The sequence below is a fragment of the Leptonychotes weddellii genome, chromosome 1, assembly GCF_054177405.1.
Source record: "Leptonychotes weddellii isolate Sample4059 chromosome 1, ASM5417740v2, whole genome shotgun sequence".
Lineage (NCBI taxonomy): Eukaryota > Metazoa > Chordata > Mammalia > Carnivora > Phocidae > Leptonychotes > Leptonychotes weddellii.
In genome coordinates, this window is record NC_138369.1 from 25542786 (window position 1) to 25556370 (window position 13585).

At 39.2% G+C, this 13585-nt stretch overlaps 1 protein-coding gene across 1 annotated transcript in view; it reads right to left on the reverse strand.

The window, feature by feature from the left end:
* Nucleotides 1–13585, reverse strand: part of CADPS (calcium dependent secretion activator) — a 158803-nt gene that overhangs the window by 99706 nt on the left and 45512 nt on the right. Inside the window, exon 9 of the mRNA XM_081820238.1 lies at nucleotides 1537–1643. Within this exon, the coding sequence (XP_081676364.1) occupies nucleotides 1537–1643 (107 nt within the window). The remainder of the gene's footprint in view (nucleotides 1–1536; nucleotides 1644–13585) is intronic.

Here is a 13585-nt window from a genome sequence, read left to right on the forward strand (position 1 = left end):
GGTCTTCACCCCATTCTTATGAGGAATTTCGGGGAAATCATGATTCTTTGGCACTCTCTCTATATATAAATACTGTATATATGGTTCACATACAGACAGTCGTAGAGGAAGATTAGTATCACTCTGGCCAGCTACGGGTTACTACGGTTGGTACTCATCTGCTGTGAGAAAGGGAAGTACAGACGGACATAGGAAACTGAGACAGGCTAAGGACAGAATCCAGGCAGGTGGGAGGCGCGTGTCGGGATGTAACTGCCGTCGTTGTTAGGTATATCAATCGCTTCATGCACGCACAAGAGAACCCCCACATTTACCCTGCTGTGGAGGGCCACCATTTCACAAGCAGTCCACTGGAAGTTGCTGTTACATTCCTTGGGTCAGTGTTAGAAAGCAGGAGCACCCAGGAAAAGTCCCAGTAGAAGACATGGTACTGGAAGGGCATGCACAGACTATGACAGCAGGTGGCTGGCTCATTCGGTTTAGTCACATACCTCTTTCCCCTGCCACGATCAGCCATGATTGAGTGGAACAGTAGAAAAACAGGGAGGAAATTTAAATATGCAATCAGGCATTAGTCGGGACGGTTGGATTTATGGTGTATTTTATATTATTTAACTATACTGTCAATTTTCATTTATCATGGGAATGATCATTTTAAGTGCTTGAGAAATTGCTTTTATGGAAGGCCTTGTTTCCCCTTTAGCTGTAGAATTAACTGGAGAGGAAGAGTGAAAATTAGTGCAATTTTCAAAAAGGTTATTTTAAGAGCAATGATTTTAAATCTCAGTTTTGAAACAAGAGCTGATGAAATAGTTTGACCATAATGGAATCTTGGAATCTTTTTTTTTTTTTAAGGGTTGTGTTGTTTAAGTCCCTACAGGTTTGGGATTTAGTTAGCCTTGAAATCCCTTAGTTTACAATGATTATCAAAATGATCATTTTTGACAGTGGTTCGTAAAAAAAAAAAAAAAAAAGACAGAAAGCTGTATCTATCTATTAGATGTATGTTGGCGAATTGACAGGTTGAACAACACAGAATAATTTGCTTCCGTCACTGTGTTTAGCAACCTAAGTCATCCGAGATTAACAAATGAAGACTCTAGTGCAAGAAGAGAGTAAATTACAGAGATAAATTCAAAAACATGGCCTGTGATCCACACACCAAATAAAATAAATAAAAACAACAGTGGTAGCAACAACGACAACCACAGAAGACCAAAAAGTATATTGTGTGTTCTGGACAATAACCATATGCTGCTTGAATAAATTATCTTTAAAATATACTCACCTCTTTTGCTTCTTGCTAAAACATCTGAAAACTTAAGCTGAAATGGACAACATGCAACCACTTTTTGCTTGTTTTACACAACCTTCCAAAGGCTTCTCCTTGCAACACTTCCCCTTTCCTTCTGTTTGCAAGGCCAGTTAAAAGAAAATGGGTGTTAAGGAATCTTGTTCATGTCGCTGGTAGGATCAGTTCTGCACTTTCCAGCTAAGGGACACCCAAAGAGACATTTTCCCGCCATGCCTGCTCACCTCTGCGTGGTGCTCCTCATTCTGTTGGAGAACCTCAATGACTAGCTCAGCAAGGCGGATTGTGTCTTCCAGCTTTTTGGCAGGAGTGATTAACCGGCCTACATTTTCTGTAGTGCAAGAATTTGTGTTAAAATTCAGCGAAAGCCTTAGGCTAGTTTTGTGGCCGTTAGAACTAGTGGATAAGAAATGTCAAATAGTTACCAATTTTTTTTAAAGTTTCATGCAGATGTTAAGTGCCACGTAATTAGTAGTGAGCAAACCATAAAGCCATTTTGTTATTATCACCATCGTCCTTAGAATACATATTAAGAAAAAGCAGTGCTCCAGCTTCAAATTTGCATATTAAGCTACCTTAAGTTTATGACAGCCCATTTCAAATTTAGTGACATTTTGTACACATGTTCTTTAAAGACAGCATAAATGTACTATCTTAGATCACCCTCTAGACTGCGTTCATGCTACCTGAAGTGGGAAGCTTACTCTTGATTGCTGTGACATTTGTTTCCTGCATTTATCCCTGAACATTTGATACTACAGCATTGTTTTTCATTACAGGTCTGCACGTTTAACAGGTACTGGAATGTTCATTTTGAACAAACAGAATCAAAGGTCTGGCTGTTTTAAGTTGTCCAAGGAGGAGACTGAAAGTTAAGAGACATTCCTGGGCCATTAGGTAGAAGGCAGGATAGAATCATTAAAAGGGTGTTGGGGGTAGATTACAGGATGAACTGGTGTGAGTTTGTGCCACCTGTTGGTACAACTGAAATTTTATCAGGTGGGTGGCAACAATGTACTCAAAACTGTTTCTTTGTTTTTAGTTTTGATAGTGTTGATAGCCACAAACTTGACCTGGTTGATGCTGAATCTTTTGTAGAGCTGAATTCATGAATGTTTGGTAAGGTCATTATGTTACCAAAAATTAAAAACTTTTCTCCTGGGGAAAAACAGTAATATTTAAAATATAAAGATTTTCTTGGCCAATGAAATTGCTTCAATTTAACCAGTCTGTACTCACAGGGGATCTTCTATTTCATGTTGAAACCTTCAAACTTTGAAGCCTCAGAGTCCTTTGGAACATAGAGTGTAATGACAATAAGGATCTGTTAGTGTGATTCCATGGGCAGGTATATATGTGCACAAAAAGACTGCCAAAACTTATTTTTATCTCTTCATCTAAAGCAGATATATCTTGGCTTCAGGATTTTCCTAGCTAAAGGAAATACTCAATACTTGACAAGAAGGTTTTGTTGTTGTTTGTGTTGTTGTTGTCTTGGGGTGGGTGGGGTTTAAACAAAGTCATGGGTGACTGCTGATTTACAAAAGAAATTTAAGAGAGCCACATAATTTTCTTTTGTACATTTGTTAGACAGGTGATGAACATGTCAGATGATTAGTAATCTGGGATTTAATAATGAAAAACAAATTCAGTGAAGCACTATGCAAAAAGAGTGTCTCAGCCAATGGAAACTAAGAATGGTAAATGGGGTTGGGTAAGACTGTCAAAGTACTGAAAATTTCAGTCCAACAAGGTCCAATGACTGGTGTGAAAGTGGGCTTTCTGGATTCAGGCCGATGGATTGCTCCCTTGTCTCTACTGTGTACAGGTGGAAATGTGGCTGGATATGGTTAGGGCATGAAGGGGGGAGTGGCGGGGAACATAAATATACAGATCAGGTGGGGAATATCCAACACTCAGAGGAAGGAAATGTGCAGAGTTTAGGGTCGATAGCTCATTGCCTGGTCCGGAGCAATAAATATGTGGAGAGAGAATGAGTGACAAGATTGACTTCTACGCTTTTGGGGCACCTGGCCTGTGTATAGTTTCATAAATGGGCTATCATAATTTCATCAGTAGACTTTCAGGCATTTCTACAAACATACTGTGTATATATGTTTGAGTAATATGTGTAGAATGAGGTATTTGCATTTTGATAGTAAATATGCATAAGCTACTATTTTTTATTAGTTGGTATTCACATTTACCCATCAATTTGCAAATTCCTCATCCTATGCTTATTACCCATTTGACACATACACCCACATACACACATCACACACTTACATACATTTTCTAGTAACCAGACAAGCCTGCACATTAATACAAATCTGCAGGAAATCCCACTTGGGGCACATCTTTGAAATCTCTTGCTTTAAGAATAAAGAACATTCTTGCTATGAGGCGAGAACATTGTCCTTTGCATGGAATACTCACCAAATCTAGGGGAGTTCTAGCTGTACATGACATATGATATAGACATGAAGTAATTCCCACCAATATTTTTATGTATTTTCATTTAAAGACTGTGAATGATTTTTATGTTTGGAGAAATCCAAGATGCTTAAGCTAGGACCACCTGAAGATTTGTTTTGATATGCAGTACTCTTAGACTGACTACAATATATATTGGTAGATACACATAAAGTGTACATGTGCATGCAACCATTCTAAGTGTGCGCACATGTACACAGATATGTGTATGCCTGATGTATATATACAAACAGTATGTTTAATAAAACCTTTTGCAATTTTACTTTAACATGCAACCATTAAAATAAGCAGGTTTAGGATCCTTTAATCTAGGATGCTTGATCTTCCAATTAACCCATGTAGCAGACTTCCATTTACTATTAATTAGCTGCAATACCATTATCTATAGATCAAGCCACTTTATTGAGACATGACGCTGTTTTCTTCTTCATTTGCATATCTAACTGACTAGCTAAGTGGCAAAAATGGTGCTAAAAACAACTTCTCTAAGATGTTGTCTTTAAAGAAAATATTGTGCAAAATCCTCTAGCACGTCCTCCCTCCCCCCGCTCCCCCCATCAGAGGTCAAGAAGAAATTTGTGCTTAGACATGATATTTTTTTTTGGCACTTCTGCTGTCTTGAAATGGATTGCAACATCACTATCACCCAATCTTGTACTAGCTGGAGCACTGAAGAAGGGGAGCTGTAACTACCATATACTTAGTAAACATTTCATACAACAGAACTGAAGCTCATAACATATAAAAAAAATCGTCATGCAAAATGTTATGCAACAACAATGTTATTTTGTGCTGACATTGAGATTTGAAAATGTTGCATATGTCAGACATAGCTAGACAAAAAAATGTGGACATTTGGAAATAAATGCTCTCTTTCGACTGTCTCAAAACCTACAGTGTCAAACTTGAGAGCCTGAGCCTCAGCTTAGTGTTCCAAACCGAAACAAAATTTCAAGAAGAAAAATGAACAGAAAAGCAAACTAAACTAAAAAGCTGCTGAATAAAGTAATGGTAGAAGTTTACAGTACTTGGTTTTGGCCTAGGCATGCCTTTGAGCCTCTGATATAACATGCTGGTCTGCTTTTGGGTGGGTGGAGGAGGCCCAGGAGGCGGCGGGGGAGCTGCTCAGGGAGGTGAGGAGAGACAGTAAAAAAAGGAAAGAGACAACGTGACTTTCACAAAGGTGACCAGGAAGATGATAAAGTCTGAAAAGAAAAACCAAACAAGCAACAATGATAGAACACAGACGGAGGACTGCTGCTTTCCTGGAGTTACTGCAGTATTACAGAGGTGTGACATTGTGTGACAAGGGACGGGACTCTTACCAGCGTCACCCATACTGCCCTACTGAGACACTCAGAGGCTGAACGCAAACACTGGATGCCTTTCTCCAGATGGATACACATGAATGATGATGGCAGCATCATTGACAGAAAGAAGATACACTTTTGTTCAATGAAGAACGCCTCTATGTGAATAGCTGCTTCCTCTTCCCAGTGATCAGACTTGACGGATTCATAGCTGGAAGATCTGGCTTCTCACCCTCAATATGCTACTTAACTTTCTCATGTAACCTTCCACCTTCTCCTTAAACCTCTCTGTGCTTCCAGTTCCTCAGCTATGAAGCGAGAATATTAGTATCTTTCTTTACATACCTTGCGGGGCTGATGATAAGAGCAAATAAAACAGTGCGTGGACAGATCTCTGTAAAGCCTAAGGTGCCTAAAAACGTTTACTGTTCTCTCCAACACTGTGAGAAGGCAGGAATTAATTGCTTTACAAAAGCAGATGAAGGGCCATTATTAGTTCAAGTGAGCTAGGGAATATTCTTGCTCCCTTTGTGGAATTTCAACATGTCAAAATCTGTCATTTGGGGGAAAAATGTGTGGTATCTGATTGTTTCCAGCTCATTTAATTATTTTCAATTTGGAATTCTCGTGGCTTTTATATTGTGGGTTGAATCATATATAAAAACTTGCCAGCTTATCAAATATGTTACTTGCTATTCCAAATGTTAGAATACTGTAATCAGCACTTGACCCATCTGTCATGTGGTTTACGATAACAGCACAGCAAACATCCTATAACAATAGCCTCTCCTTCAATACACACACAGAGCACTATCAGCTTCTACAATTCTCTCTCTTTAATGAGTGTCTCATTAACCTTAGACCTGGTCCTTTTTAATAGTTCCTCATTTATAAAGCAATCTGTATGGTGAGGGGGGACATACTACATTGCCAAGTTTGCTTCTTGGTTTGCTTGAATTTTCAACTGGGAAAATGAATTTTACTGCAGGCTTATAGGAAATGGAATTCTAGCAACATTGATAAAAATATAAGAAATAAGGCTAAATATAATATTCTGGTAAAACCATCTATTGAAAGAAAAAGTTGATGAGGTCTTTTGCTTGTGGGACCACCTCAGTGTTTTGAATGCAGGACTAAAAAAAATATTTACCAGTCTCCTCTTATTTAAATCTTTTGTTTGGAAAATACTGTGCCTAAGTAGAATTTGGAAAAATCAGTGTTGAATTAAAGCTATTTAGAGGACGGCAACTACTGATCCTTTATAAAAAAGTACTCCATATTTTAATATATTTGTTAAAATCTGGTTTTCCACTTACAGCTGTACTGAAAGTTAGGTACATCTCTGGTAACACATCTTCATGGCTCTTTCAGTGAATGTGTGTTACCTGAGCATGCAATTCTCATGGCAACTTCTTACCCAGATAGCTGAGCCTGTGTAGAGAAACACTTGACCTGGTGGTTTATAAAACAATGAAGTGTCCCCGGGCTGATCCAGAACCCACCCATGAGGCAGCCGATACATATTTCAGCTCAGTGGGTCTTGATGAAAATTCGTAAAGGGATTCCCTCCTGCCAACTGCCTGTCCAGAATTCTGACAGTGAGGTTTGCCACCATAGAAAAACACGCTCCCTATTTTTTTTCCTCGCAGAGCAAAACAAAAACATCATACCTTGGTTTCCAACTTCATTTACCCAATTACCATTGCTCATGTTTACACAATTAAATCTGCTTGGCTTCCAAAGAGAGAGTTAAATGTGACTGCAGAAAAACAAAAAGAGAATTCCTCTGCATGCTCAGCTAAGCCAAGGAAGAGAAGCATCCAGGAGCGAGAGACACTCCAATTAGCCCTTAAATAACCTGACCATCTCTGCTTCCAGCGAGGGAATTGCCAGTCCCTGAAATATCATATGAGAGATGGATATGGTTGATGGAAAGCCCACTTACCACCAACTTCCAACCTATTGATGTGTTGCTGAAGATGAAAGTGTTAGTATTATGCTATCACTGGAAATAACTAGCCTGTAGCACTTTGCTACAATTTGGGAGTGGTGGTGATGGTGGTGGCGGGGAGCGGGGGGGGGGGGGGACAAGAGCTAGAGTAGGAATAGAAAGCTAAGTAGATTGCCACGACCTGCTTTCCAGAGTACCCTGCCTCTCTAAAATAATGGCTCCATGGACCATACATTTAATACAAGGTTATAATTCAGCATAATTTCTTCAGTGAGGTTATCCATTATATACACTTGATGCCTTGCATCTTCATCACTCCCTTTCAGAAGATTTCATCTCTAGCACAGTATAAAGTATATGGTAATAAAGATGTGGATGAATCATGGGTTGTTTTCTCTACTATTTTCCTGGTAGCCATCTTTCTCTTCCCTACAAGGCCATGGGTGGCATGGCCTATCCATTCTATCCCCAAAATGTCTCTTGATTTTTTCTTCCACTGTATTAGGTCATGTGCCCACACTCTTGCTGAGGGGGTAGACATGCAATTCATCTCATCATCTCTACCTCAACTGTTGCTAAAGACTGCCAGCCAGCCTTTAGTCCTGTTCCTCCTCTGAAGTTCATTGTCTATGTAGCAGCCAGAGTGACCTCGTAAAGCACACATCTGAGCCTGTCATACCCCTGCTCAGAAGCCTTTACGAGATCCCTTCATAACAAGAGCTATACCTTCATATGCCATAACAAGAGTGCCTTTATAACAAAGGTCCACCTCCTCTGTTGATATCTCTACTTGAGCACATATGGCCCTTAAAAATAGCAAATCATATTCAATGTCAGTCTCTACCTGTGCCCAATGAATTTTGTATTTCTAGGGGCTAAAGAAGTTCCTGGCAGGACCCTGGGGCTGGTCCTCAAATACTGGTGGAAGGAAATCCTCAGTGGATTCTACCCAATGCAGTGCTTTCATGGAAAAACAAATACTCTGTAGTTGCAATATGCTTATAGCTATACAATAACTTTATCTGTTACCAAAAGCCCCTGGCTACTTAACAAATATACTAAACTAAATCACTGAATAGTAAACATCATAACTTAAACTTCCAAATCAGAGAACAACTTCGGGTGTCTTGATGCAATTAAAAATGATTTAAGATCATTTAAAATACTTTTTATTTAAATTACATTGCATCAACAAGGAAGAAATAATGCTATTACAATATATTTCTTCTCTAGTTTTGTATCTTTGTACCCTAAATCAGGCTTTGCTCTTAAGACTGAACTGTTGCACTTAAGAAAAATAAACTTAATTTTGGATGGACACAGTAGTGGACATCTGTTATTCAAGTATGTACAGTAACCTTCCTCAGGAGAATTGCCTCTCTACTCCACATGGTTCTGGTGGGAATGTCAGGCAATAACTTCCACAAATACAAGGGCAGTCATATGAGCCAAGCCAGGCCAACCACAGCACCCCACTTGATCATGGGTGATATGATTGGTTCAGGGATTAACATGTGACTCAAGCTGGGCCAATGAGGCCCTTCTCTGAAATATTATACAATTGCCTGGAAAGGAAAATTCTTATTCTTCTAGGGTCGTCTGTTAGGATAAAAGCCTGGTGCCATCTATAGCCATGTTGTTCCCAACCCCTCTATCATGACTCCCAGTCACATTAAAGAAGCCTGCCAGCAGTTGGAGAGATCAAAACACACTAAAATTCTTTATCCCTGAGTCCAGTTCCTCCATGCATTTCCTAGCTACATGGGGGAAAAATTCCCTTCTTGCCTAAGCTTTTTGAGTTTTTTGTTTTTGTTTTTTTTGTTTTCTTTTTTGTCACTTGCTATAGTAAGAATCCTGCTTTAATGATTAAATATCCATGCAGTCCCCAAATAAGCTTTTATGTATATGATCACAAGCTCTCTGGGGCAGGATCCTGGGGCATTTGGAAGGATGGTCAATAGAGGCAAACACTTCAACAAGGACAGGAATACCCCAGACAGTTCTTGGGGAATCAGCCCTCGACTTCCAGGACATCTCCTCTTGGGAATGCTTCAAAGACCCTGGCTTAGGTAAAATCTCCTTGTGCTGCCTTCCTGCAGCACCTTACATTTCCCTTTACATTTCAGCAGAATATAATTACTTGTTTTACATTTGTGTTCTCTACCTTATTATAAGCTCCCAGGTAGGGACCAAGGCTACTTTTGCTCATTGCTCTGGTGCCTGGCAGAGCTCCTGGAACTTTGTGGGTATTTAACAGATATATGTAGAGCTTTATTGCAATGTTTTATTTTGAAGTTTATGATAAAACAATAAATCAACTTCCCCCTAGATTTCATTGACATCCCAATGGCAATCCCTGGGTCAGTAGCTTCAGCATCATGTGGGAGCTTGTTAGAAATGCAGATTTTTCAGGTCCCACCCAAGACCTACCAAATCAGAATCTACGTTTTTAACAAGATCCTCAGGGACTTGTATGAACATTGAACTTTGAGAAGCATTGTTTTATATTCTATTTCCGAAATCAAATAATATGTCTACACTACACATCTGGATTTAGAAGTTTCTTTTTAAATAAAATAAATGATAACAGCTAATATATATAATGAGTATTTACTATGTGCCAGGTAGTGTGCTAAAAGCTTTATTTGGAATATGTATTTTAATCTTGCCAGCAACCCTTTGGTGGAGGAACCATTATCAGCCCCTTTTACAGAAAATAAAAATGAGGCTTAAAGAAACTCATTGGACCCAAAATAGTGATTTAAGTTTTTGGTGTAACAATTCCTGAGTGCTCAGGCTGGTTCTGAAGTAGTGTTTTCTTGGAGCTGTACATAAAGGATGCTAACTGGACATCATCAGCTGTCATACTGAAAACTCATGCCAGCTAATGGATTATGGGTGGGGCCATTATCTTGTGGCTGAAAGATAAGGTGGGCCATGGGGTGGGGGCTCCTGAATATGTGCAGGACCTTGGACCTATGGGAAGTTTGACTGGGGATAGGAAAAGCTACAAAGTGTTGACTACAGAATCTGCTTGGCAGTCCTTTGGATGTGTTTGACCTGCTCTAGCAAGTTTCTGTGAATTGTAGAGAAAAACAAGTCCTCAGTTCTTTGGCAATCTTAGAGAACCTCAACTGCTCAAGAAGACTTCCCAATGAAAGGATTTTGATAATGATCTGGTCCCGAAAGGACTGCTCTGGTTTCTGTTTGTTTGTTTTTTGTGTTCTTCCTGGATCAAAAGTTGTAGACACTTTGGAACTCAGTCACTGAATGAATGGATATTGTCCAAATTGGAAAGGCTGCATGGTGGAAAGAAACAAAAAGGGATGTTTTTGAATTTAGAAAGATCTGGGTTCAAATCCTTCTTGATACCGTCACTTATTCTCTCTGAATTTGAAAAGGGGCAATAATGAAGGCTTATTTATAGGACTAAAATACAGATTGAATTAGATCCTCCATGTAAAGTCCTCAGCATAGTGCTTGGGCCCATAGGTGGGCTATCTATCTATCTATCTATCTATCTATCTATCTATCTATCTATCTAATCATATAATTCCTTGGCATATTTGAAGGAAAAATTGTTTTATTTCAAGTTCCAGTAGAATCCTTATGATGCTCAGAAAATTATGCAAGTATTTAGCCAAGAATTGAGGCAAAACAGCAATAGTAGTGTAGACTTTCTCAGAGCTTACTGGGTTCAGAATGTGTGACAGCTTAAATGAAATGTATTTAAAATTATAGAATTCATTTGCAGGAGTCACAGTTTTTCTTTCATAGAGTAGCAGCCTTTTACATCGTTTTTTTTTTAAGATACTGTAATTAAACAGAACATTTAATTTCTAATAATGCCACCAGACAGAAAGCATAAGTCCACCAAAATGCCATATGCCGAGTCCCATAGCTTCTTGAAGCACAGCCTGACTAAAGAACTCTGTAGCTGTCCACCCCAGTTTATACAGGTGACTCCAGCTGTGCCCTGCCCCCTCCATCAGTTGGTTTTGCATACCCATCTGCATGTTTTTGCTTTGTTCCCCCTAAGAAAATTGAAGAGGGAAGGGGAGGGTAAGAAAAAAAGATGTAAAGGTCAGGGAAGAAGCAATTACGATGATTGCGATTTAGGTCTGCTTTGCCTAGAAGAGGTCCGGGACATACCAAACTTCAAACCATCTCTGCTTTGACCTTGACCTTTTAGGTCTAGTTTTATTCTCTTTCTGCTACCCAGTTCTTTCTGTCCATCATGGTATGGACAGGATGATTTTTCTGGAATGTAAATTACCAAGCTACTCCCTTGCTTAAAAAGCCTTCACCTTTGGAAGTGAGACCTGTGGAGTTTTTCCCTTGAAAAATCCATATGCATGCAAACATTGGCATAGATTCCAGGTTAAGAACCTCTGGCCCATGAGATACAATCTGAACCCCATTATTAAAGCATATATCAGACCTTGCCTCCTGCGTGCATTGCCATCATCAGCACCCATTACTGCCATCATTGCACCTTGTCTTGCAATCACACTGAATTACAGAGTATTTAAGAGTGTGGCCTCTGTCTGGGCTCAGGTTCTGGCTCTACCACTTACTCTGTTAGGAGTGTGTTTTTAACCTGTGCTTCAGATGGCTCCTCTCTAAAATGTGAATAATAGTAGTATCTAACTCATAAGGGGTTTTGAGGATTAAATGAATTAATACATATAAAACACTTATACCTGGCACATAATACACATTGAATAAGAATTAGCTATTTTTTTTTAAACAATTAGCTATTTTTATTAGCTATACAGTTCTGTGCATTTGCACATATTCTATCTAGGATGCCTTTCCACTTTCCAATCCCACCTCCCTTTCACTGATTCTGATTTATCTTTCAAGATGCAGTCAAGCTCACCACCCTTGTGGAAACGTCCATGGTTTTCTGATAATGCACTCTTACACATCACTCTATCAATTGGTGTTACCGTGTACTGAATTTGTAATTTACACTTAGACGCCCATTTGCATATATGCTCCATAAGGTTAACAGCTACTTCCCTCTTGTTTATAGTCCCTGGCTTTCACAACTGTACCTGGCATATGGTAGGCTCCCACTAAGCACTTATCTAATGAATGAATAAATGAATGAATGGATGAGTGGATGGACGGATGGATGGATGAATGAATGAATGAATACCTTCTCTTTCAGGGAGAGAAAGGCTCATGTGTTTTGAACATAGGTTTGTGAGTCTTCAAATACCTCTTGCTAGCTTGGTGCTTGGCATGTGCACAAAACTGCTTTCTGAATTGATCTGAACTGCATTCAACTTTGATTAAATGAAATATGTTTCATTACCTTTTGAGGATTTTTTAGACTTAAAAACAATGATCAAAAGCATGTATTTATTAAAGTTTTAAGTTAAAGCTTTCCTCAAAATATGCTTAGAAGTTTGGGGACCAAACAAGAAGAAAATTTCCAAAGCCAGAGAACTCTCTAAGATCTTTCCTCTCATGAAACTCCAGCAACAGCCTGTGCTCAGCCACCCTCTGCGTGCATCCTGTCTCATCACACGATACGTACAAGAACAACATGGACACAACTTCTCTCTGTCTTGGCTGATAAACATTCATCAAAGAACACAAACTTCTCATTAGGGCAGAAAACAGAAAAAATAAATGAAAAACAAAGAGGAAGAGTAGTTCGGTTCAGTAACTTTTGTTTTTTTTTTTAAGCACATGAGGCCAAATCACTGAATCCTGAAACCAAAGATGAAACGAAGCTCCGCAGCAAACCAGAGTTCTGTTCCTTCAAAGCTTATGCCTTTACATAAATTCTGCTCTATAGAGGTCAACATCTAATGGGCAAGAGATATAGTTAGACAGCACAAATTAACTCCTTAAGTATCATTGCAACCCCACATCAGTCTTTGGGAGCCCATACATTAAGGAGCTCTTAAAAACAAAAACGAAAACAGAAACTCAATATAACTCAACAGTCCTGATAGTTTGTAATGCATATACAGTTGGTTCACCTGCATCCTTTTGATTCTCTATTTGAAAGAGAGAGCACAACAAGGAGAGAAGAGAGAGAGAAACAAGAACACATATGCAGGATTAATGAGCAAATGGACCAAAATGCCCCCCACTTATGTGTGATACATGATATTGGAAGGAAAAGGTTGCCCTTGGGTTCCCACCGCCCCGAAGTGTGGGGGCCAGCAAAAAAAGGCTCCTTCACAGAGGTGGAAAATGCTGCACAAATAGAAAATTAGTAAAATTAAGTTTAATGTGAAATCAAGCTATGAAACATACACGAACTCTCCAAGTGACAATTAAGTCATATGTTCTAGCCAGAGCTTAGAGGACAAGGACAAGTCAAAATCTCCAGAGAGAACAAGGAAAAGCTTCCCAGCTTGAAAGAGAATAGACAGGAGGCATATAAGATCTAATTTTTACAGAGAATGGACCACCTTGCGTGATCTTATACCCAAAATAGTTTGACATCTTAAACATAGAAAAGAAGGCATGATTTTGCCCCAACTGTCCTTTATC